At 45.2% G+C, this 25,382-nt stretch overlaps 1 protein-coding gene across 3 annotated transcripts in view; it reads left to right on the top strand.

Moving 5' to 3' along the window:
* EGLN2 (egl-9 family hypoxia inducible factor 2) overlaps positions 1 to 22,325 on the top strand; it is a 63,124-nt gene extending 40,799 nt beyond the window's left edge. For all 3 annotated transcript variants that reach the window (XM_040323182.1, XM_040323180.1, XM_040323181.1), the window contains exons 3-6: positions 5,564 to 5,683; positions 13,712 to 13,848; positions 16,223 to 16,290; positions 21,714 to 22,325. In XM_040323182.1, the coding sequence (XP_040179116.1) occupies positions 5,564 to 5,683; positions 13,712 to 13,848; positions 16,223 to 16,290; positions 21,714 to 21,766 (378 nt within the window). In that variant the 3' untranslated portion in view covers positions 21,767 to 22,325. The remainder of the gene's footprint in view (positions 1 to 5,563; positions 5,684 to 13,711; positions 13,849 to 16,222; positions 16,291 to 21,713) is intronic.
* The last annotated feature ends 3,057 nt before the right edge of the window (positions 22,326 to 25,382 follow it).

Below are 25,382 nucleotides of genomic sequence, written 5' to 3' on the forward strand. Positions count from 1 at the left end.
CGGAGAGCGGCACGGACAGGGGGAGAAGACAACATGGACGAAAAGACAACACGGGATAAAAGACAACACGGGGTAAAAGACAACACGGGGTAAAAGACAACACAGGGTAAAAGACAACACGGGGTAAAAGACTACACGGGATAAAAGACAACACGGGGGGAAAAGACAACACAGGGAAAAGACAACACGGGGTAAAAGACTATACAGGGTAAAAGACTACACGGGGTAAAAGACTACACGGGATAAAAGACAACACGGGGGGAAAAGACAACACAGGGAAAAGACAACACGGAGCACGGGGGGAAAGAAAGCATGGGGGGAGAAGACTTGCAACTCCCCTGCCTGCCCAGGAATCGGGTGAGGCATTGGAGCATTTCCCCCGAGTACAAGTATCGGTATCGGGACATCCCTACTTACAATAAAGCTCACCTCTAGGTAAAATGAATATCTTCTAAATGTGCACCGTTTTAGGTATATTTGCTCTATTGGCAGATGGTGACGTCACCGGCGCATGCGCCCTGAAGCAACGACATACCCATACCCATCCTTACTTTATAATGTTCCTTCATGAACACGAGTGATGTCGTCGCGACTCGGCCATTCAAGCTGCCTGGAGCCTGTGAACCCGGAAGGAAGATCAGGTGACAAACCCTGGGCGCCAGGTTGCTAGAATTAGCAACCTGGTGCCTGGGGCGGCACAGCTGGGGTATCCTGTCTCCGTGTGCACCCCCGGTGTGATCGTGTTGGGCCGCGCCGGCCGGTAATTGAGGCCACGGCCTTCTGTAGTCTTATGCTTCCTTCTGGAATCTGACGCCCTCTTGTGGTGGCCCTTGGTATGACAAGACAACCAGCAATGCTAATGGAGCTTCCCCTGCCTGTTTTCACTGCTTGCCCATCTCCTTCCCTTTACTTAGAACCCCCAAACATTATATATTTTTTATTCTAACACCCTAGAGAATAAAATGGTCGTTACAATACTTTTTGTCACACCATATTTGGGCAGTGGTCTTACAAGCGCACTTTCTTGGGAAAAAATACACTTTTTAATTAAAAAAGAGACAGCAGTAAAGTTAGCCCATTTTTTTTTTATGTTGTGAAAGATAATGTTACGCCGAGTAAATTGATACCCAACATGTCACGCTTCAAAATTGCGTCCGCTCGTGGAATGGCGACAAAATTTTACCCTTTAAAATCTCCATAGGCGACGTTTAAAAAATTCTACAGGTTGCATGTTTTGAGTTACAGAGAAGGTCTAGGGCTAGAATTATTGCTCTCGCTCTAACGATCGCTCCTAACTTTTTTAGCTGGATACTAGATTCCAAGAAAATTTGTCAAGCCCTGGTTTACTACCACTTTAAAACTAAAGAATAGTTTAGAGTGGATGACTTATTTTAACCTCCATGTTTACATGGTTTCCGGGTTCCCCAATCAGCCTACAATTACAGCATAGGTGTCAGCGACTTTTGCAGGCTTTGTGGTAAATCTATGCTGAGCTCATCATAGCTAAGAGCCTATATCATTTCTTGTACAGTATGATTATAACCTAGTTAATTGCACCTAAGAACAAATCCTAAAGTAACCTTTGGCCAAGCCTGTAGACCAGGGGTGGCAAACTCAAATTCATCAGGGGCCGTATTAGCAGTATGGTTGCCCTCAAAGGGCCGGTTGTATCTATAAGACTATGTGTCCACTATTTATTATGGGATGGAATGAGATGGGATGGGGTATGGTGGGGTGGGATAGGATGGGATGGGCTACCTGACATGCATGGGCCTACCTGACATACACAATGACTTCACCTACCTGACATACATGGACCTACCTGACATACATAGACTTCACCTACCTGACATACTGACGTCACCTACCTGACATACATGGACCTACCTGACATACACCGACTTCACCTACCTGACATACACCGACCTCACCTACCTGACATACACTGACCTACCTGACATACACTGACCTACACTGACATACACTGACCTACACTGACATACATTGACATACATGGACCTACCTGACATACATGGACCTCCCTGACATACACTGACCTACATGGACCTACCTGACATACACTGACCTCATCTACCTGACATACACTGACCTACCTGACATACACTGACCTACATGGACCTACCTGACACACATGGACCTACCTGACATACACTGACCTCACCTACCTGACATACACTGACCTCACCTACCTGACATACACTGACCTCACCTACCTGACATGCAGCCAGCCAGTCAGCCAGAAAGCAGAGCCCCCCGCCAGAGCCAGGATCTTTGCAGTGCATGGTATGGACTGGAGGAGGCTTGTAATTGCCGCCTTGTGGAGTCTGCGGCGCCTATGATGGATGTCGCACGTCCCGCGGTCCGGGGATTGGATCTCCGGGACCTCAATCATAGGAGCTGCAGGCTCTAGAAGGTGGGACTTAGGCAGCCGACACCGCCGGGTGTACCAAGATGGCCGACCGCTCCGGCACTAGGCCGAAGCCACGGCCTTTCCTAAGGCCGAGGCAGCGGTGCGCTCCGCGGATCGACCCGTTCGGATCACGGATGCGCGGGCCACATGGCAAGGTCTGGCGGGCCATATTCGGCCCGCGGGCCTTGTGTTTGCCACCCCTGCTGTAGACTCAACCCTAATCCTGCAAATGTACTTATGTTTTGCTCATGTGGGGGCAGCAGGTTCACATTTAATCCGGCCCGGCCAATAGCACAAATGTTATTTTTTTTGCTTTCCGTGCCACTCCATTCAGCTAGCGGGAGCAAAACCAATACCTCAGTACTTCTTGGTGTGAGAAGCATGCGGTTCACTCTTCTTGCCCCCACGTGGGAGTGCTGGTGCTTGGTGATGATGGGCCACTAAGGCACTCAGCACTGACGTATGGGGTGAGGAAGAACGTTTCCTTACCTCTGTGGTCGAACAGAGCGCAGGAGAGGGAAGGGAAGGTATGTATGTGCAGTTATTGGGACCGATATCAATACAAACCTATTGCTTTTCTCTGTATGGACATAGCACAGCATTATTAGCTGACCATTAAGGCCTACCTACTGTGTATATTTGAGTATAAGTCGAGTTTTTCAGCACAATTTTTTGTGCTGAAAATGCCCCCCTCAGCTTATACTCGAGTCTCACTGTGTCTATCTGCAGCCTCATGATCTCCCGGCGCTGTGACGTGCAGTCTAGTCGGTGGCCGTCCAGTGTAACAAAGCCCCGCCTTTTCCTCGTCCCCGTTCCTGATAGGCGGAACACTGACTCACTTCTGGGAAACTGAATCGGTGTTCCGTCACGAATGAGGACGAGGAGGAGGCCGGGTTTTGTTACACTGGATGGCCGCCGACTAGACTGACTGCATGTCACAGTGCCGGTGTTATGGAGATCAGGTACATGAGGCAGGGAGATGGGCACAGTAAGCGGGGAGATGGGCACAGTGAGGCTGCAAATGGGCACAGTGAGGCCGCAGATGGGCGTTGTTGACCCTCTTTTCCACTTACAGTAGCCGCTGCATTTCTCACTCTAGGCTTATACTCGAGTCAATACGTTTTCCCAGTTTTTTTGTGGTAAAATTAGGCGCCTCGGCTTATATTTGGTCGGCTTATACTCGAGTATATAACTTCCTAAATTCTCTACGTGAACCTAACCATTATCTTGTCTATTAATATAAACAGCTGAAGTGGTTTTGTCCACAAGATGATCACAAGATCATAACACTCCCTCAGTCCTACATCCAATGGTGTACATGTAGTGCTCAAACCGTTGCTACCCTCCTCAAGGGGGGAACCTCCAGACAAAACTGTGATATGGGATAGGAGGGTGCAAATTTTATTAAATACAAGAACCAAAAACATACTCGCAAACATGGGAAGATACAAGCATTTCCAGCTTTAGGCAATGTCATAGATGCTGTGGTTGGAAAGCTCACAAGTTTCGGGGGACATACCCTGAGGAAGGGGGCATATTCTCCGAAACGTGTCTGCTTTACAACTACAGCAATTATGACATTGCCTAAAGCTGGAGTTGAGCTTTGAAACGCTTGGACCTTCTTGTGTTTGTGAATATTTGGCTTTTGTATTCATTAAAATGTGGTGGTAATCAGTGCCGGCCCAAGACATGTGCTGCCTGGGACCAAGAATGAAACGCTGCCCCTCCCCCCCCCCCCATAAAAAAAATCACGCCAACCAAAAGGCCCCCACATTGATTATTTTATATCATGATAACTAAAGGGGACCCGTCATGGATCTATACATGTATAAAGGAGTATAAAGAGGACCTGTCATTGCTCTATACATGTAAAGGAATATCAAGAGGACCTGTCATGGCTCTATAAATGTATATAGGACTATAAAGAGTACTTGACATGGCTCTATACATGTATAAAGAAGTATAGACCTGTTATGACTCTATACATGTATAAAGAGGACCTGTCATGGCTCTATACATGTATAAAGAAGTATAGACCTGTTATGACTCTATACATGTATAAAGAGGACCTGTCATGGCTCTATACATGTATAAAGAGGACCTGTCATGGCTCTATACATGTATAAAGAAGTATAAAGAGGACCTGTCATGGCTCTATACATGTATAAAGAAGTATAAAGAGGACCTGTCATGGCTCTATACATGTATATAGAGGACCTGTCATTACTCTTTACATGTAAAGGAATATAAAGAGGACCTGCCATGGCTCTATAAATGTATATAGGAGTATAAAGAGGACCTGTCATGGCTCTATACATGTATAAAGGAGTATAACAAGGGCCTGTCATGGCTCTATAGATGTATAAAGAGGGCCTGTCATGGCTCTATACATGCATATAGGTGTATAAAAGGACCTGCCATGGCTCTATACATGTATCCAGGAGTATAAAGGGACCTGTGAATTGCCGGCGGCCACAATGTCTTTTGCGCAAACTAATCAATGTACGCTAATTGTGTTTTTTTTTGGTACCAAAAATATGTAGAAGAATACATATTGGCCTAAACTGAAGGAAATAGTTTATTTTTCTAAATTTTGGGGATATTTATTATAGCAAAAAGTTAAAAAATATATATATTTATAGCACAAAAAATAAAAACCGCAGAGGTGATCAAATATCACCAAAAGAAAGCTCTATTTGTGGGGAAAAAAGGACATCAATTTTATTTGGGTAGCGGAGCTGGTGCAACGGGCTGGTGGGCATCAGTATGCTGCCCCCCTAAAAGTGCTGCCTGGTACCCATGGTACCACCTGGTCCCATCATAGGGCCGGCCCTGGTGGTAATGCACTAGGCCTTTGTGCCCTCCTGTCTTTAACAGCTAAATTGGTTTGCCGATGGTAACGCCAGTATTTTTCACTCCCAGAATACAACATATCCATCAATTTTCTCCTCTGATTAAGTTCATTGCCTCCCTCATATATATTTTTAATTCTTTATCTTTCATGTATTTTGGAAAGTAGTTGGAAACCAGCTGCATAATACTTGACAATAGTAATAACATTTCTTCAGTACACTAAGTAACCCCACTGTAATGTAACACTGTATATGTAATGGTATTTTTTTTGTCTTCTAGGGAATGGTGGCTTGTTACCCAGGCAATGGGATGGGATACGTACGGCACGTGGACAACCCAAACAGAGATGGACGCTGCTTAACTTGCATATACTACCTAAATCAAAACTGGGACACACAGGTAAGGCTTAAGAACGCCTAAAACCCTTGTGCCCCAATCTGCAGCTCTTTGGTACATGATGGTGCGGCCCTTGGACTTTAGCTGGCTGTAATGGGACGTTGATTAGGGTAATAGTATTGATCTCTATTAGCATCATGTAAAATGTTCCCAGTCTTCTGCAGGATATCCCCATCCAACAATGTAGCATTTCTACAATCTCTGACCCTCATTTCCTCTATTCGATCTGCAGAGACAGTTCTCAAAAAACATTACATACACTATATTACCAAAAGTATTGGGACACGTGCCTTTACACGCACATGAACTTTAATGGCATCCCAGTCTTAGTCCGTAGGGTTCAATATTCACCTTTTGCAGCTATAACAGCTTCAACTCTTCTGGGAAGGCTGTCCACAAGGTTTAGGAGTGTGTCTATGGGAACGTTTGACCATTCTTCCAGAAGAGCATTTGTGAGGTCAGGCACTCATGTTGGACGAGAAGGCCTGGCTCGCAGTCTCTACTCTAATTCATCCCAAAGGTGTTCTATAGAATGGTTGAGGCAAACTCGCTCATCCATGTCTTTATGCACCTTGCTTTGTGCACTGGTGCGCTGTCATGTTGGAACAGGAAGGGGCCATCCCCAAACTGTTCCCACAAAGTTGGGAGCATGAAATTGTCCAAAATCTCTTGGTATGCTGAGACCTTAAAGTGATTGTGCAGCTAGTTTTGCACAGAGTGGCCCCGAACATCCTCTTCTGGGGTCCCTCGGCGGCTCTCGCGGTTCCTCCCCACCAGGGTTTGACAAATTTGCTTGGAATCTAGGAGCCAGCTAAAAAAGTTAGGAGCCAGAAAACGCACCCTGTCCCGACGAGCTTGCACGCAGAAGCGAACACATACGTGAGCAGCGCCCGCATATGTAAACGGTGTTCAAACCACACATGTGAGGTATCGCCGCGATTGGTAGAGCGAGAGCAATAATTCTAGCCCTAGTCCTCCTCTGTAACTCAAAACACGCAACCTGTAGATTTTTTTAAACGTCGCCTATGAAGATTTTAAAGGGTAAAAGTTTGTCTGCATTCCACGAGCGGACGCAATTTTGAAGCGTGACATGTTGGGTATGAATTTACTTGGCGTAACATTATCTTTCATAATATAAAAAAAAATGGGGATAACTTTACTGTTGTCTTATTTTTAAAATTAAAAAAAGTGTAATTTTCCCCCCAAAAAGTGCGCTTGTACGACCGCTGCGCAAATACGGCGTGACAGAAAGTATTGCAACGATCTCCATTTTATTCTCTAGGGTGTTAGGATAAAAAATATATATAATGTTTGGGGGTTCTAATTAGAGGGAAGAAGATGGCAGTGAAAAATAGTGAAAAATGACATTAGAATTGTTGTTTAACTTGTAATGCTTAACTTATAATACCAACGGCCACCACCAGATGGCGCCAGCTCACACATATGGTGGTAATAACTTGTAATACCAACGGCTCACCACCAGATGGCGCCAGCTCACAAAAACATTTTTTTTTTTTTGCCCACCTTCCAAGCTAAGTCGCCAGGACACCATTTCTAGTCGCCATGGCGACCTGGAGCCTGGGATTTGTCGAGCCCTGCTCCCCACATCAGATTACCTCCTAGTAGAAGCGCTGTCCGGGGGGGGGGGTTATCTTGTGGGCGCGCTCCCGAGTCCAGCATTTGCATCCAAAGACACGAATGCCGGACTCCCCGGTGCCCCCGTCATTGGACTTGATTGATGGCAGCGGGAGCAAATGGCTGCGCTTCTCTCAATCTATCCAATCAAGAGCCGGGACCCAGTGGAGAGAGGAACAGCGCGTCCCAGCTGAGGGAAATTCGGGGCTCAGGTAAGTAAAATGGAGGGGCTGGGGGGCCGGTCACTGCCAGGTGTTTTTTTACCTTAATGCATAGGATGCATTAAGCCTCTATGAATTTATGATTTACACCGTGATTTGGGATCATCAAGTCGATTAGCCGTTTGGATCCAGGACCAGCTGTTTAGATTAGGGTGATCGATACAAGCCTTTGGTGACTTGGGCGGTATATATCTTCCCTAGTCTTTTGCATTTGGTAAGCCCCTTTTCTACCATTGGTGGTGGCACTTGTGTCAAGCTGTTGTTCCATCTTCAAGATCTCCTCACGGTGAAGCCATCTTTATCCACATTTATTTGGACTCTAGTCACTTCATGCACTTTCCTGTGGTGAAGCCACCCTTGCGCCGTCCTATCTTAGATTGCAATATTTTGGATGGCCGCTAGGTGGCGCTTCCATTGCGGTCGGCGTAGATTATGCAAATTAGTAGATACGCCGATTCCCGAACGTACGCCCGGCCGACGCAGTACTTTTACGCCGTTTACGTAAGAGATAGGCCGCGTAAAGTTAGAGCTAGGCCCTAGTGGAATAGTAATGTTAAGTATGGCCGCCGTTCCCGCCGCGAGTTTCAAATTTTTTACATTGTTTGCGTAAGTTGTCCGCGAATTGGGATTTACGTCGTTTACGTCCACGTCAAAATCAATAGGCCTGTGTGGCGTGCTTAGCCGCAATGCACACTGGGAAATGTAGGCACCCGGCGCCTGCGCAGTTTAGAAAAAACGTAAAAAACGTGAGGTCAAGCCTCATTAACATAAAACACGCCCCCTCCAACAAATTTGAATTAGGCGCCCTTAAACGCCCGCCCATTTAGGCTACGCCGTCGTAACTTAGCAGGCAAGTACCTTGAGAATCATGTACTTAAGAAACAAAAAAACTGCGCTGCAACACAATAATATCAAGGCAGCAGCTATCGTGCGAAGTACACAATCAACATAAATAAACAAAAAGCCGCGCCCAATAAGTAGAAATGAAAGAAACTTTTTCTACAGGAGAAAAGTTAACAAAAAGTCCAAGAAAAGAGTCCTTATATTGATAAGCAAAGCTCCCAATATGACAATCAATAAGTGTATTCTTTAAAGGTTGCTCGTGTTGTAATATTGGATCTTTCAATCACCCGGTGACATATCATACAAATCGTGAGATCCCTCCACCGAGAGTAATGAGCCTCTTACCAGATGGCAAGTAATCAGAGCAGTTGGCTATAGACCAGCCACGGCCTTTAGATTCCCAGACGTCCCAGGACAGGACCAATAGTATCACGACCTTGGCTAAATCATTCGCTCCAATAGCGGGAGTATAAAAAAGAAAAGACGCATATAGCGTAATACCGCTGGGTAACAAATATTTATTAAAAAGTAATGTACTTACAGCAATCAGTATTAAAAACAGCGTGTGTTTTAAAATGCCGGCCGGCATGCAGGAGCCCTCCTCCCGAGCGTGGTGACGTCACTGGCGTAGCCTCCCAAACGCGTTTCGTCACAAGGGGACGTTCTCAATGGGGACCCCATTGAGAACGTCCCCCTGTGACGAAACGGGAGGAGGGCTCCTGCATGCCGGCCGGCATTTTAAAACACACGCTGTTTTTAATACTGATTGCTGTAAGTACATTACTTTTTAATAAATATTTGTTACCCAGCGGTATTACGCTATATGCGTCTTTTCTTTTTTATACTCCCGCTATTGGAGCGAATGATTTAGCCAAGGTCGTGATACTATTGGTCCTGTCCTGGGACGTCTGGGAATCTAAAGGCCGTGGCTGGTCTATAGCCAACTGCTCTGATTACTTGCCATCTGGTTAGAGGCTCATTACTCTCGGTGGAGGGATCTCACGATTTGTATGATATGTCACCGGGTGATTGAAAGATCCAATATTACAACACGAGCAACCTTTTAGGCCTTGTACTCACGGCAGGACATGTCCGATGAAAACGGTCTGCAGACCGTTTCCATCGGACATGTCTGGCCGGGGACTGCCCGGGGACTTCTGTTCGATGGCTATACACACCATCGAACAGAAGCCCGCGCGTAAACATTACGCGGGGCGTGTCCGCGGTGTCGCCGCGACAATGATGCGGCGACGTGGGCGGGCCGCCTTAAATATGCTTCCACGCATGCGTCGAAGTCATTCGACGCATGCGAGGGATGCGGGCGGCAGGACATGTACGGTAGGTCTGTACAGACGACCGTACATGTCCGGGCGGACAGGTTTCCAGCGGACTGTTTTAAAACAAGTCCGGGAAACAGTTGTCCGCTGGAAACCTGTCCGATCCGTCCCAAAATGGTCCGCTCGGGCCAACACACGGCCAAACATGTCTGCTGAAACTGGTCTGCGGACCAGTTTCAGCAGACATGTTTGGTCGTGAGTACGGGGCCTAAAGAATACACTTATTGATTGTCATATTGAGAGCTTTGCTTATCAATATAAGGACTCTTTTCTTGGACTTTTTGTTAACTTTTCTCCTGTAGAAAAAGTTTCTTTCATTTCTACTTATTGGGCGCGGCTTTTTGTTTATTTAGAATCATGTACTTGCCTAGCTAACTTACGGCGGCATAGCCTAAACACGCTAAGCTACGCCGGCGCAAGTTTAGGCTCTTCTACGTGAATCTACCTATTGGTTTGTTATCTTTAGATGTGGGTTCTTTCCATATCCTTACACAGGTATTAGCGCTACATAGCTACAAATACTGCAACTGCTGACTTTTAATATATGGACACTTACCTGTCGGGTACAGCCGCCTCCATTCCTGGTAAGGGAACCTGGCAGTGAAGCATTTTGGCTTCACAGCCCGCTCCCTACTGCGCGAAGCCTGCTGTGCTTTCTAATTGGTCTGGCGGCGGAGGAAGGAGGAGGGGCCAAACTTCCGAGGGAACGGGGCCGCAGAAGTGGGGAATGGTCCCTGTCAAAAATAGATAAAAACTATGTAGCAGAATACATATTGGCCTAAATTTTCATACTTTTTTTTTCAGTTTTTCTATTGGATATGTTTTATAGCAGAAAGTAAAAGATATTGTTTTATTTATTTTTTCAAAATTGTTTAGCGCAAAAAATAAAAACCGCAGAGGTGATAGAATACCACCAAAAGAAAGCTCTATTTGTGGAAAAAAAAGGACATACATTTTATTTGGGTACAACGTTGGACGACAATATTCAGTTAAAGCAGGGCTTGCCAATTTCGCTTGGAATCTAGGAGCCAGCTAAAAAAGTTAGGAGCCAGGAACACTCCCGTCCCGCCGAGCTCGCACGCAGAAGTGAACGCATACGTAAGTAGCGCCCGCATATGAAAGCGGTGTTTGCGAGGTATCGCTAAGTTTGGTAGAGCGAGAGCAATAATTCTAGCCCTAGACCTCCTCTGTAGCTCAAGACATGCAACCTGTAGAATTTTTTAAACGTTGCCTATAGAGATTTTAAAGGGTAAAAGTTTGTCGCCATTCCACGAGCGGACGCAATTTTCAAGCGTGACATGTTGGGTATCAATTTACTCAGCGTAACATTATCTTTCACAATATAAAAAAATTGGGCTAACTTTACTGCTGTCTTATTTTTTTAATTAAAAAAAGTGATTTTTTTCCCCCCAAAAAGTGTGACAGAAAGTATTACAACGACCGCCATTTTATTCTCTAGGGTGTTAGAATAAAATATATATATATTGTTTGGGGGTTATAATTAGAGGGAAGGAGATGGCAGTGAAAACAGTCAGGGGAAGCTCTATTAGCATTGCTGGTTGTCTTGTCATACCAACGGCCACCACAAGATGGCGCCAGATCACAGAAGGAACCAAAGGCTAGCAAAGGGGCGCAAAGCCGTGGCCTCAATTACCGGCCGGCGCAGCCCAATGCGATCATGCGGCGGGGGAGGTGGGGGCGCACGGAGACGCAGGATACCCCAGCTGTGCCGCCCCAGGTCGCCAATTCTAGTCGCAATTGCGACCTGTCGCCCGGGCTTCGTCGAAACTCTGAGTTAAAGTAACGCAATGCCGTATTGTAAAAAATGGCCTGGTTATGAAAAGGGGTAAATCTTCCGGAGATCAAATGGTTAATGCAAATGCAATACATGTAGGTCTTTTGTTTCATCCATGAAGCCTGGCCGAAATACTCTGACTCCTATGCCCTGGCTTACTTCTAGGACATGGCAGACATTGGACGCTCTTTCCCAGTATTGCAGGAGCAAGCGCACTTGCTGATTCAAAAGCTGTGTATGTTCAGCACTTGCGGACTGCATAGCATACTAGCTCATTATGAATTACTTACCTGAGAGCAAAGCCCCCGCATCGGTCGTCGTTCCCTTCCTCCATCGCCGCCATCTCTCCCGGAGTGACTTCTGGGTATCGCGGCTCCGGCGCTGTGACTGTCCAGAGCCGCGATGACGTCACTCTCATGCACGCGCACAGGAGCCGCCAGTCACGGCACAATCGTCGTTAGAAACAGCACGCTCAGTGCACCTGCACTGTATCGGTGCCCGTCTTTTTTGCAAATATCTCCTAAACCGTGTAGGTTTAGGAGATATTTGTTGTACCTACAGGTAAGCTTTAATCTAGGCTTACCTGTAGGTAAAAGTGGTTTGTAAGGGTTTACAACCACTTTAACCCCTTGATTACCCCTAAATGTTAACCCTTTCCCAGCCAGTGTCATTAGTAGAGTGAGAGTGTATATTATTAGCACTGATCACTTTATTAGTGTCACTGGTGATGTCAGTGTCAGTCAGTTAGTGTCAGATTGTACTGCTGCGCTATTACAGTCCCATTATAAGTTGCTAATCGTCACTATTACTAGTAGTAAAAAAAATGTGAAAAACTCCAAGGTATATATCACATTGTTTATAGACACTATGGGGCAGATCCACAAAGAGAGTACGCTGGCGTATCTAGTGATACGCCGGCGTACTTTCAAATTTCCCGCGTTGTATCTTTGTTTTGAATCCTCAAAACAAGATACGACGGCATCTGGGTTAGATCCGACAGGCGTACGTCTTCGTACGCCTTCGGATCTAAGATGCAATTCTTCGACGTCCGCTGGGTGGCGTTCCCATCGTATTCCGCGTCGAGTATGCAAATTAGCTATTTCCGACGATCCACGAACGTACGAGCGGCCGTCGCATTCCTTTATGTCGTTTCTAGTCTGCTTTTTTCGGCGTATAGTTAAAGCTGCTATCTGGTGGCGTACGCAATGTTAAGTATGGCCGTCGTTCCCGCGTCAAATTTTAAAATTTTTATTTTGTTTGCGTAAGTCGTTCGTGAATGGGGCTGGACGTAATTTACGTCCACGTCAAAACCAATGACGTCCTTGCGACGTCATTTAGCGCAATGCACGGCGGGAAATTTAGGGACGGCGCATGCGCAGTTTGTTCGGATCGGGGACGCGCTTCATTTAAATGAAACACGCCCCCTCCTCGCCGATTTGAATTACGCGCTGTTACGCCGCGAGAGATACGCTACGCCGCCGTAACTTACGGTGCAAATTCGTTGTGGATTTGGAAGAAAGCCAAGTAAGTTACGGCGGCGTAGCGTATCTTAGATACGCTGCGCCGGTGCAGATCTTTGTGGATCTGCGCCTATAACTTTCATGCAAACCAATCAATATACATTTATTGGGATTTCTTTTTACAAAAGACATGTGTGGCACAGTACAATTTGGCTTAAATTTCTGAATAGTTTGATTTTTTTTATTGGATATGTTTTATAGCAGAAAGTAAAAAGTATTGTTTTTTTTTTTTTTGTTGTGTTTTTAAATGTTCCTAGTTTTTCATTTTATATAACAAAAAATAACCCAGTAGTGATCAAATCCCACCAAAAGAAAGCTCTATTTGTGTGAAAATAAATGATATAAATTTAGTTTGGGTACAATGTTGCATGACCGCGCAATTGCCAGTTAAAGTAGCACAGTGCTAAACCACAAAAAATGGCCTAGTCATGAAGGGGGTAAAATCTTCCGGAGCTGAAGTGGATACTTTCTCTTCCCCTATACCAACAATGCTAAGCTCAGCTATTGCTGGTATAGGGGGACAGAGAGCACACACTTTGATTTGACTTCTGCAATGCTGGAATGAGCTAAAATGATCCACAGCAAGTATATCCTGATGTGTTCACCCTAAAGATCGATTACTAGTTAAAAAGAAATAAAAAATTACAATTTATATTTTCCTTCATCTTTTTTTTTTTTAGGTCCATGGGGGACTCCTACAAATCTTCCCAGAAGGCCGATCAGTTGTAGCCAATATTGAGCCAGTATTTGACCGTCTGTTGATATTCTGGTCAGATCGACGAAATCCTCATGAAGTAAAACCAGCCTATGCCATGCGGTGAGTATATCTGCCTGTATATAATGTGTGTGTGTGTACCTATAAAATGTCTGTAGTCATCAATGTAAAGTAGAGCTGCATGATTAATCGAGATAAAATCGCAATCTTGATTCACCCCCCCACACGATCACCATGCCGGATGACCCGCGATTTTCGTGTCATTGACGGATCAATGATTTCGGATCGGCACACACGTGGATCGAAGAGCAGTAAAACACACATTGAAACTGGCTCCGCTCTGCTCGCACTCACAGCCCCGCCTCCTCCTAACCCCCTGCGCTGTGATAGACAGAATGCGGGTCCAATGCTGGGATGTGTTCTGTCTATCACAGCGTGGGGTTAGGAGGAGGCGGGGCTGTGTGCGAGCAGAGCGGAGCCAGTTTCAACATACGGGCGGTGAGTTGCTTTCTAGCAGAAAATGTGTGCTGCTGTCCGTCCTCCCCCCCCCCCCCCCGTATACATCTCTCGGCTGGCTCTGTCTTCGGGATTCCGTCACCCCCCCCTCCTCCCCCCGGCCGCCAAGTCTGTCTCCTGTCCCTGCCGCCTATGTTCACAGTGAGAGGGGTGAGCTGTGCTCTTCCCATCTCAGCTGTAACAGGAGTTCTAGCACAGTGCTAAAATTCCTGTTTTTTGGAGGTGACAGGGTCAATAAAGAGAACCTGTCACCTCCAATTGCTATCACACAGGGAATTGTTTTCTCCTGTGTGATAGCAATAAAGTTAAGTGAAAAGATAAAATAATTAAATTAATAAAATAAAGGTTTACCCTTTTAAAGAATCGTGATCTTTGTTCTAAGCAAAAGAATCACGATTCTCATTTTCCCCAGAATCGTGCAGCTCTAATGTAAAGCGTGGAAAATCCGCGCTACCCCCCCTGTGCAAAAAATGCTACTATCAGGAAAAGCCACAATGTGCAAAAATGCAAATACCCCCAATAAATAAATACTGGTGTAAAAAGTGACAGTCCAAAAGATCTTTCTTAAAAAGGAGAAAATTTATGAAAAGTAATCAAAAGAGCTCAATCTATCAATATAATCAGTGCTGGAATAACAGATTAGCTGGAATAAACAGCTAAGAGAAAAGTGTCAAAAAAATGTGTAACAAATGCGCAACCAATTGTAAATGCAAATAGAGTGCAAATGTGTAGACTATAGTTTGGCCTGAATTTGGTTCATTAGGCTCAACCCAAAAACATATAATAATGTCCAATTAAAGACGACCGTGAAACAGCTTGCTGTAATCAGAGGTACATGGAAGCAAATCTTCATCCAATATTTCAGCCAAACAGACGGAAAATAACATACAAAGGGGCCGCTTACCGGATCCTTAGGATCTCTATCACGGAGATCATGCGAGCTCAAACAAGGGGTCACTCACGAGACTCCACAGCAGCCGATCGTTTCTCCAGTCAGCTCCTCTCCTCCACCAAACGTCTGGAAACTGCAAACAAGTATTGCGCAACCAAGGTTCACTCCCAGCAAAAAATGTAATAGGCGAGGATATTGTGGAAAGGAAAAATGAAAAGCTTCATGGTGCAGTATTACTAAAAAGTTAAAATTCCTTTTATTCCAAAATGCAGGGTTACTGACATCCATACAAAACTTTTCAGCAGAACAGTTTAAAAACAAAGCTATCTTCCAGCCGCAGCTCGAGCCAGTCAACTGGGGCGTGGTGACGTCAGGTTCTGTTGCTCCGCCCAACGCTGCGTTTCTCCATATGAGGCATCAACAGGGATAGGATTGCCTCCTATCATCCAGCTGGAGGGCCGCCAGTTTGAGACCCCTGCCGTAGATGGTTTCGAATCTCGGCCAGTTTAGCATGGAACCATCTATGGTCGGCTTTAGTAGCAGCATAAACCTGCGCTTACAACCAATCATAACCATTCATTTATAGCCGGCTGTATGTGGCCGCTGTGGATCCCAGGCGCAGATATACGCCCACTATTTATACATCCGTGTTTATTAGGCCTAATGGCCCGTACACACAATCCGAATATCGGACGAAAACGATAGTTCGAGGAAGAATCGTACGATTTTCGGGTTCGTGTGTACACTTCTTTCGAGAGCCGATCACGACTGTTCATCCGATATTATTCGATCGGACAAGCACGAAAATTTACCTCGTACGATGCCAGATCGTACGATTTTCATTTAGTCAGTACAGTTGTCGTCCAAAAATACAACACAAATACATTACAACACATGACATCACTTCCGATTTTATTTTCTGTCGTACAAGAATTTTCGTGACTTTAATAACCTATTTAATTTCTACTTGCGACTATAAAGCGAAACAAATTGTACGATATTCGGATCGTGTGTACAGGCCAACAGTCTGTGTATAGTGACACTCCTGTTTTTCTTCTTCACCCACAGGTATGCAATTACTGTCTGGTATTTCGATGCACAAGAACGATCAGAGGCCAAAGATAAATACAGATTAGGTAAGAGACTGCCTTGTAAATTATGGGTTAGAAATGTATGTTGGCCTCTAACTTGCAGCTGTACAGTAATGTAGACCAGTCCTAAAGAAGGGAAAGGGGATCGTATTGTCAGTAAAGTTACATTGTATACAATTATTATTATTATTCAGGATTTATATAGCGCCAACAGTTTACGCAGCGATTTACAACTTGAGGGTAGACAGTACAAATACAATACACTTTAATACAGTAGGAATCCTGCTCATTAGAGCTTATAATCCAACCCCCCCCCCCCCCCCACAAATAGAGATTTTTTTTGTGGTATTTGATCACCTCTGCGGTTTTTATAATTTTTTTTGCGCTATATACAAAAAATGACCGACAATTTTAAATATATATCTATATATGTGTATATCTATATAGATATATATATATATATATATTTACTTTCTGCTATAAAACATACCCGATTAAAGTAATTAAAAAAAAATCAAATTTCTTCATCAATTTAGGCCAATATGTATTCTGCTATATTTGATTTAAAAAACAAAACAAAAAAAACAATACGTGTAAATTGATTGTTATGCGCAAACGTTATAACGTAATACAAGCTCTGGTATATTTTAATTTATTTTTTTTCATATTTTTTTTATTTTTTACTAGTAATGGCGGCAATCAGTGAATTACAGTGGGACTGCGGTATTGCGGCGGACAAATTGGACACCTAACTGACACTTTTCACATTTTGGGGATCAGTGACACTAATATAGTGATCGGTGCTAAAAAAAAATATGCTCTGTCACTGTACTAATGACACTGGCTGAGAAAGGGTTAACATCAGGGGCAATCAAAGGGTTATATGTGTTCCTGGGAGTGATTACTAACTGTGGGGGAGGTGCTTTGATTGGGGGAATGTAAAGATCCGTTGTACTGCTTAGCAGGAACACAGGATCAGATCATTCCCCTGTCAGAGAACGGCAGTCTGCCTTGTTTACATAGGCAGACCACCGTTCTGCCTCTTTCCCTGATCGATTGGCAGGCCCCAGTGGACATCGCATTCGGCGAACCCGCTGATTGGCTCCCGCTGTGTCCAATCACAGCAAGAGCGGGTTGCCGGCGGGGTGCACGCGTGCCCCAGACCCGGAAGTGTCAGATCACGTACTAGGCACGTGATCTGGCACAGAGTGGCCACCCTGACACAGTATATGTGTGTGGGTTGGTTGCTAAGTGGTTAAATTATTTTTACTGATATTTAATGAAAATTGTAGAAACATGCACTGTCCACACATTGGAGGTAAGTATCAAATGCAGCAGCTTCGAGAGTGGTGAGAACCTTCAGTTTTGTTTAGGCCTCATGCACATTGGATAAGTGCTTTGTACACTGGTGCGCAGTCATGTTGAAACAGGAAGGGACCGTCCCCCAAATATTCCCACAAAGTTGGGAGCATGAAATTGTCCAAAATGTCCTGGTATGCTGAGGCCTTAAGAGTTCCCTTCACTGTAAATAAGAGGCCAATCCCAACCCCTGAAAAGCAACCCCACACCATAATCCCCCTCCACCAAATGATTTGGACCAGTGCACAAAGCAAGGTCCATAAAGACATGGATGAGTGAGTTTGGGGTGGAGGAAGTTGACTGGCCTGCACAGAGTCCTGACCTCACAAATGCGTTTCTGGAAGAATGGTCAAACATTCCCATAGGCACGCTCCTAAACCTTGTGGATAGCCTTCCCAGAAGAGTTGAAGCTGTTATAGCTCCAAAGGGTGTGCCAACTCAATATTGAACCCTACGGACTAAGACTGGGATGCCATTAACCACTTGCCAACCAGGCCAATTCTGACATTTCTTTCCTACATGTAAAAAAAACTTTTTTTTTTTTACTAGAAAATTACATAGAACCCCCAAATATTATAAAAATGTTTTTAGCAGAGACCCTAGAGAATACAATGGTGGTCATTGCAACTTTTTATCTTGTGCGGTATTTGCGCAGCAATTTTTCAAACACGTTTTTTTTTTGGGCAAAAAAATAATTTTGTGTTTTAAAAAAACAGTAAAGTTAGCCTGATTTTTTTGCATAATGTGAAAGATGAAATTACGTCGAGTAAATAGATACTTAACATGTCACGCTTCAAAATTGCACACGCTCGTGGAATGGCGCCAAACTTCGGTACTTAAAAATCCCCATAGGAGATGCTTTAAAAAATTTTTCTGGTTACATGTTTTGAGTTACAGAGGAGGTCTAGGGCTAGAATTATTGCTCTCGCTCTAATGTTCGTGGCAACACCTCACATGTGTGGTTTGAACACCGTTTTCATATGTGGGTGGGACTTGCGTATGCGGTCGCTTCTGCGTGCGAGCACACGGGGACAGGGGCACTTTAAAAAAATAAAAAAAATTATTGTTAATTTTACGTAAAAAATGTTAGTTTGACACTTTAAAAAAAAAAAATTTGATCACTTTTATTCCTATTACAAGGAATTTAAACATCCCTTGAAATAGGAATATGACATGACAGGACCTCTTTACAGTGACATATGGGGTCAATAAGACCCCACATCTCACCTCTAGGCTGGGAAGCCTAAAATAGAAAAAAAAAGGATTGTTTGTTTGAATACAGAGGCCGGGTTTAACGTCATAGCATTACGCCCGGCCTCCGACGATCATAGAGACTCTGGCGACCATCTGGTCCGGCTGATCCGCTCTCTGACTCACTGATCGCAGCGGTGAGCCGGTAGAAGCATCGAAGGGCGGTGGGAGGGGCTGACCAGACGATATGATCGTTGTTATGGTGTAGAGAATCGCCGGCTGAAAAAGACGATATTTGAATGATGCCTGTAGCTGCACCCATCATTCAGATATCACCACCACAAAGCCCAGGATGTCATATGACGGCCAGCCGCCTTCAAGCGGCTAAAGTTCATGTGCGTGTAAAGGCAGGCGTCCCAATACTTTTGGTAATATAGTGTATGTATTATATACTGTATCCATACTTGGAATTCTTCTTTAACCATTTAAGACCCGGACCAAAATGCAGGTAAAGGACCTGGCCAGTTTTTGTGATTCGGCACTGCGTCGCTTTAACTGACAATTGCGCGGTTGTGCGACGTGGCTCCCAAACAAAATTGGCGTCCTTTTTTTCCCACAAATAGAGCTTTTTTTGGTGGTATTTGATCACCTCTGCGGTTTTTATTTTTTGCGCTATAAACAAAAATAGAACGACAATTTTGAAAAAAATGCAGTATTTTTTCCTTTTTGCTATAATAAATATCCCCCAAAAATATATAAAAAAACTATTTTTTTTTCTCAGTTTAGGCCGATACGTATTCTTCTACCTATTTTTGGTAAAATAAATCGCAATAAGCGTTTATCGATTGGTTTGCGCAAAATTTATAGTGTTTACAAAATAGGGGATAGTTTTATTGCATTTTTATTAATAATTTTTTTTTTACTACTAATGACGGCGATCATCGATTTTTTTTGTGACCCGGACATTATGGTGGACACATCGGACAATTTTGACACATTTTTGGGACAATTGTCATTTTCACAGCAAAAAATGCTATATAAAATGCATTGTTTACTGTGAAAATGACAATTGCAGTTTGGGAGTTAACCACAGGGGGCGCTGTAGGGGTTATGTGTGACCTCATATGTGTTGGGGGGTGGGGCTGGATGTGTGACATCATTCGTATCATATATCAGGGAACGCACGATCAATGACATCGCCACAGTGAAGAACGGGGAAGCTGTGTTTACACACAGCTCTCCTCGTTCTTCAGCTCCGGGGACCGATCGCGGGACTCCAGCGGCGATCGAGTCCGCGGCCGCGGAGCTTCGGACCAGGTCCGGCGCGTGCCCTTGACCCACGGCTGGGCACTTTAAGAGGACGTACAGGTACGTGCTTGTGCCCAGCAGTGCCATTCTGCCGACGTATATGTGCAGGAGGCGGTCCTTAAAGCGGGGGTTCACCCTAAAAAAAATATTCACCGGGTAAGTGATTGACACGTTCTTCCGACCGGCGCATACAGCGCGTCACGAGTTGCCGAAAGAAGCCGAACGTCGGCTCTATACAGCGCCTGCGCACCGACGTTCGGCTTCTTTCGGCAACTCGTGACGCGCTGTATGCGCCGGTCGGAAGAACGTCAATCACTTACCCTGTGAATAGGAATGCTCACTCCTGCGGGGAATCCGGGGAGAAAATACAGATAAAACGGTATGTACGAAAGAAAAAAAAAAAAAAGACCAGCATAATGTCCGTGTCACAGGTCAGCTCATTGTAATGTTAGAATTTTTTTTTTGGGGTGAACCCCCGCTTTAAGTGGTTAAGGGAACAAACTGATTGGTTGTAGGCAGTTATTTTATGCTTAACTATATGACCCAAAGGTTTTCCTCCCCCTTTAACCACTTAAGGACCGCTGCACGTCGATATACGTCGGCAGAATGACACGGCTGGGCACAGGGGCGTATATATACATCCCCTTTAAGAGCCCAGCCGTGGGTCGCGTGCGTGGGAAGCACCGTGACTGCGCACGCAGACCCGATCGCCGCCGGTGTCCCGCAATCAGTCATAGGAGCTGAAGAAGGGAGCTGAGTGTAAACACACCTTCCCCGTTCTTCACTGTGGCAATGTCAGTGATCGTCTGTTCCCTGATATCACTGACGTCACATGTCCAGCCCCGCCCCCCTACAGTTGGAAACACACATGAGGTCACACTTAACCCCTACAGCGCCCCCTAGTGGTTAACTCATTCACTGCATTGCCATTTTCACAGTAATCACAGTGCATTTTTATAGCACGTTTCGCTGTGAAAATGACAATGGTCCCAAAAATGTGTCAAAACTGCCCAATGTGTCCGCCATAATGTCACAGTTACAATAAAAAACGCTGATCGCCGCCATTAGTAGTAAAAAAAAATGATTAATAAAAATGCCATAAAACTATCCCCTATTTTGTAAACGCTATACATTTTGCGCAAACCAATCGATAAACGCTTATTGCGATTTTTTTTTTTACCAAAAATATGTAGAATACGTATCGGCCTAAACTGAGGAAAAACATTTTTTTTTATTATCTTTTTTGGGGGATATTTATTATAGCAAAAAGTAAAAAATATTGCTTTTTTTTCAAAATTGTCGCTCTATTTTTGTTTATAGCGCAAAAAAAAAAAACGCAGAGGTGATCAAATACCACCAAAAGAAAGCTCTATTTGTGGGAAAAAAAGGACGCCGATTTGGTTTGGGAGCCACGTCGCACGACCGCGCAATTGTCAGTTAAAGCGACGCAGTGCCGGATCACAAAAAGGGACAAGGTCCTTAACCTGCATAATGGTCCGGGTCTTAAGTGGTTAATATAGGTGAAAGATACTCTGTAAGCTATTAACCATTCCTGACAATTGGGCCAATTTTCCTGGTGTAACCTTTTCTTCTTTTTCTGTCTCTTCCAGCCAGCGGACAGAAAGGAATTCAGGTTCCCGTCTCTCATGGTGGCACCGTGTGATTGGAGGGTCGGCACATCTCCTAGCGGTCATTCTGTGGGGGCCTCTGTGAAATCGGAAAGCTGCTATCTCCCTGCCAGGGGCTGAGCGTCGGTTGTCGGGCTCAGCGGAGGAGCCTACCTGCGGCTGTGGAGATCTCACTGCCGTCTTATTAGATTTGCCCGCTTGGCCTATAAGGATTTTCTTGAAATGTGAATAAAGGACATGCAGATGGGGTTGCATCCAGCAGAGTATTGCACAGGGGTGGCACCGGGTATCTGCAGACTGCTTCAGAATTATTGAATGTTCATGAAAACATTGCACAAGGAGCTGGGGCGGGATGAAGGCATCGGGGGTCTCTCCTGAATTTGTATGTGTTTGTATGTGGTCTGATCTACGAGGAGGAAGAGGAATGAGAATCCAATATGGGGTATTGTAAAAGAGGGGTGGTGTGAGGATATTGGAGACATGGCAGGGGGAGAGATGCCAACAAATGTGGGCAAAGCCACAGAATATAACACTTAGGGCTCTTTCACACGGGAGGCCGTTCAGGTCCGCCTGCCAGTTTTTTAGGCGGACCTGAACGGGCGCTCTGTGCTCCTCTATGGAGCAGCGGATGTCAGCGGTGACATGCCCGCTGACATCCGATCCGCCAAAGTGTGAAGGAGGAAAAACCTACTTTTCCATCCGTCTGGCGGATCGGATCGGGTGAACACGGACAGGCGGTCCGTGTTCATCCGATCCCCCCATAGGGTAGAGCGGAGAAAAGACAGGGCCGTCCCTGCACAGTGTCCGGGGACCGCCCTGTCATCCGCCGGCTCAGCGGGGATCAACGGAGCGATCCCCGCTGAGCAAGCGGAGGTTCACGGTGTGGATCATTACTGATCCGCCCCGTGTGAAAGGGGCCTTACTGTATGAGAGTATGGAGGACAAGGAGGGAATACAGAGAAATCATGTTAATGATGGCATTGAGCTACTGGTAACATTTGCAGCAGTGTATATTGAATGGGTGAACCCCGGGCATATTGCTGATCCTGGATAAAAAGAAATCACATTGGGGAAGAAACAGCACTTAGTTTTGTTTCTTCCCCTTGCATGCGCCGTTGGTATTTATGGCGGACCACAAGTGAAATGTCTCCTAAACGGCGCACGTTTAGGAGATATTGCCACTACCTATAGGTAAGCCTTATTCTAGGTATACCTATAGGTAGAACTCCAACAATCGGGTTTACAAATACTTCTGTAGGTACAAGAAATATCTCCTGAACCTACACGGTTTAGGAGATATTTGCAAAAGACAGGCACCGATGTCTATGGCGCATGCGTCGTAGAGAACGGCGCGCAGGCGCACTGAGAGTAGCGTACCACTTCTAATGGCGATCGTGCTGTTAGTGGTGGCTCCCCCGCGCATGAGTGACGTCATCACGGCTCCAGCCAGTCACAGCGCCAGAGCCGCGATGCCTGGAAGTCACTCCGGGAGAGATGGCGGCGACGGAGGAGGGGAACGAGGACCGCTGCAGGGGGCTTTGATCTCAGGTAAGTGATTCATAATGAGCTAGTATGCTATGCATGCTAGCTCATTATGCCTTTGTCTTTCAGGGTGTATTTTTTTTTTTTGCCGGAGGCTTTACTTCCTCTTTAAGCCCTCCAGCCCCGCTCTGTTACCGTTGACAGGGCTTCCATCTTCACTTTTTTTTCCTTTCCGGGTTTGCGGGCTTCCGTTTGAATGGCCGAGCCGTGAAATGACATCACACACGCACACGAGAGTCACGGCCGTGGCACTGAGCTCTGAAGGGGACGGCATGCCTATGCTATCCCTTCAGAGTGCTGCAGAAACAGTGAATATCGTCTAAACCAGTGTTTCTCAACTCCAGTCCTCTAGGCGTCTTAACAGGTCATGTTTTCAGGCTTTCCATTATTTTGCACAGGTGATTTGATCCGTTTCACTGCCTTAGTAAATACCACAGCCTTTTCATCTGAGGGAAATCCTGAAAACATGGCCTTTTTGGGGGAACCTTGAGGACTGGAGTTAAGAAACACTGGTCTAAACTGCTCATTTAGGAGATATTCCTTGTACCTACAGATGAGCATTGTTATACGCTCACGGCTCACCTGTAGGCACAAGTGTCCGAGCAGTGTGCCGCGCCTTCATATTTTCTCATCATTGCATTTAAAAACAAATGTTGATTTGATCCCACTAATTAGAAACTTGAATGAACGTTCTTAAAATGCACATTTTTGTACTAAATTTTAATTCTAATACAGTGGAACCTCGGTTTAAGAGTAACTTGATTTGAGAGCGTTTTGATTTGCAAGCAACTTTTTTTTTTTTAATTCTGACTCGGTTTGCGAGTGTTGACTCGCAAGACGAGCCGAGTTCAAGCTAAATAGGCCTGCAGTACCCAATTTGGCCTGAGGTACAGGGGCGCAGAAGCCGAGCAGAGACAAAAATAGTCCTGCAGTACCTCATTTGGCCTGAGGTACGGGGCGCAGGAGCCGAGAAAAACCAAACATTGGCCTGCTATACCTCATTTAGCCTAAGGTATGGGGGCGCAGGAAATGAGCTAAAGTGTCCTCGGGCCTTTTCGGCGCTCTCTGGCGCCCCCCCCACCTCTGGCCGCATTCGGTATCGCATCCTATTGAAGTCAATGCGGAACAAATTATTTTAGTTTCCATTGACTTCAATGGGAAAACTCGCTTTGATATGCGAGTACTTTGGATTACGAGCATTCTTCTGGAACGGATTATGCTCGCAATCCGAGATTCAACTGTAGCCGTATACACCCCATTGCTGTATCCTCGCAATCCTGCTTTGCATCCATAGATGATCTATGCTGATAACCTCCAGACTCTTTTACATCTGCAAATGTTACTAAAAGCTCTTTTATTTACCCCAACCTGTAATTATCATCCAGAAAAAAGATGATGGGTGGCAAATGGAATTGATGAAAACAATCCCTAAAGTGCGAATCCGGAAACGTTTTCCCAAGGGAGCCCGCTTGTCCAGACATGTTGCGTTTCCTCCGTCTGCTTGAAGCAGGGCCTGAGCTCTGGCAGTGAAAGGGTTAATGTGAGTGTGCGTGTGGAATTCACATGTCGTGTTTTTTTTTACTTTTTATCGCCCCTCTGCCCACAACAAGCTGGGGGTGGAGATCGGATGTCTAAGAAAGAAATACTGATTTATATTGTAACAGCTGCAATAAAAATTACCTCATTACATAGCGCCGAGTCCGTGTGTTTTATTGGTGGCGGTGGGTATAGAAGTGTGTGCAGGAATATTTATAGATACACCATATTACCAAAAGTATTGGGACACCTGCCTTTACACGCACATGAACTTTAACCACTTCAATACCGGGCATTGTCACCCCCTTCCTGCCCAGGCCAATTTTCAGCACTGTCACGCTTTGAATGACAATTGCGCCGTCGTGCGACGTGGCTCCCAAACAAAATTGACTTCCTTTTTTCCCCACAAATAGAGCTTTCTTTTCGTGGTATTTGATCACCTCTGCGGTTTTTATTTTATGCGCTACAAAAGAAGACTGACAATTTTGAAAAAAAAAACACAGGGGGCTGGATTCAAGTAGCCCTGCGTAATCTTGTGCGGGCGTAACGTATCTCCGATACGTTATGCCGCCG

This window comes from Rana temporaria, chromosome 9 (genome assembly GCF_905171775.1).
Source record: "Rana temporaria chromosome 9, aRanTem1.1, whole genome shotgun sequence".
Classification (NCBI taxonomy): Eukaryota; Metazoa; Chordata; class Amphibia; order Anura; family Ranidae; genus Rana; species Rana temporaria.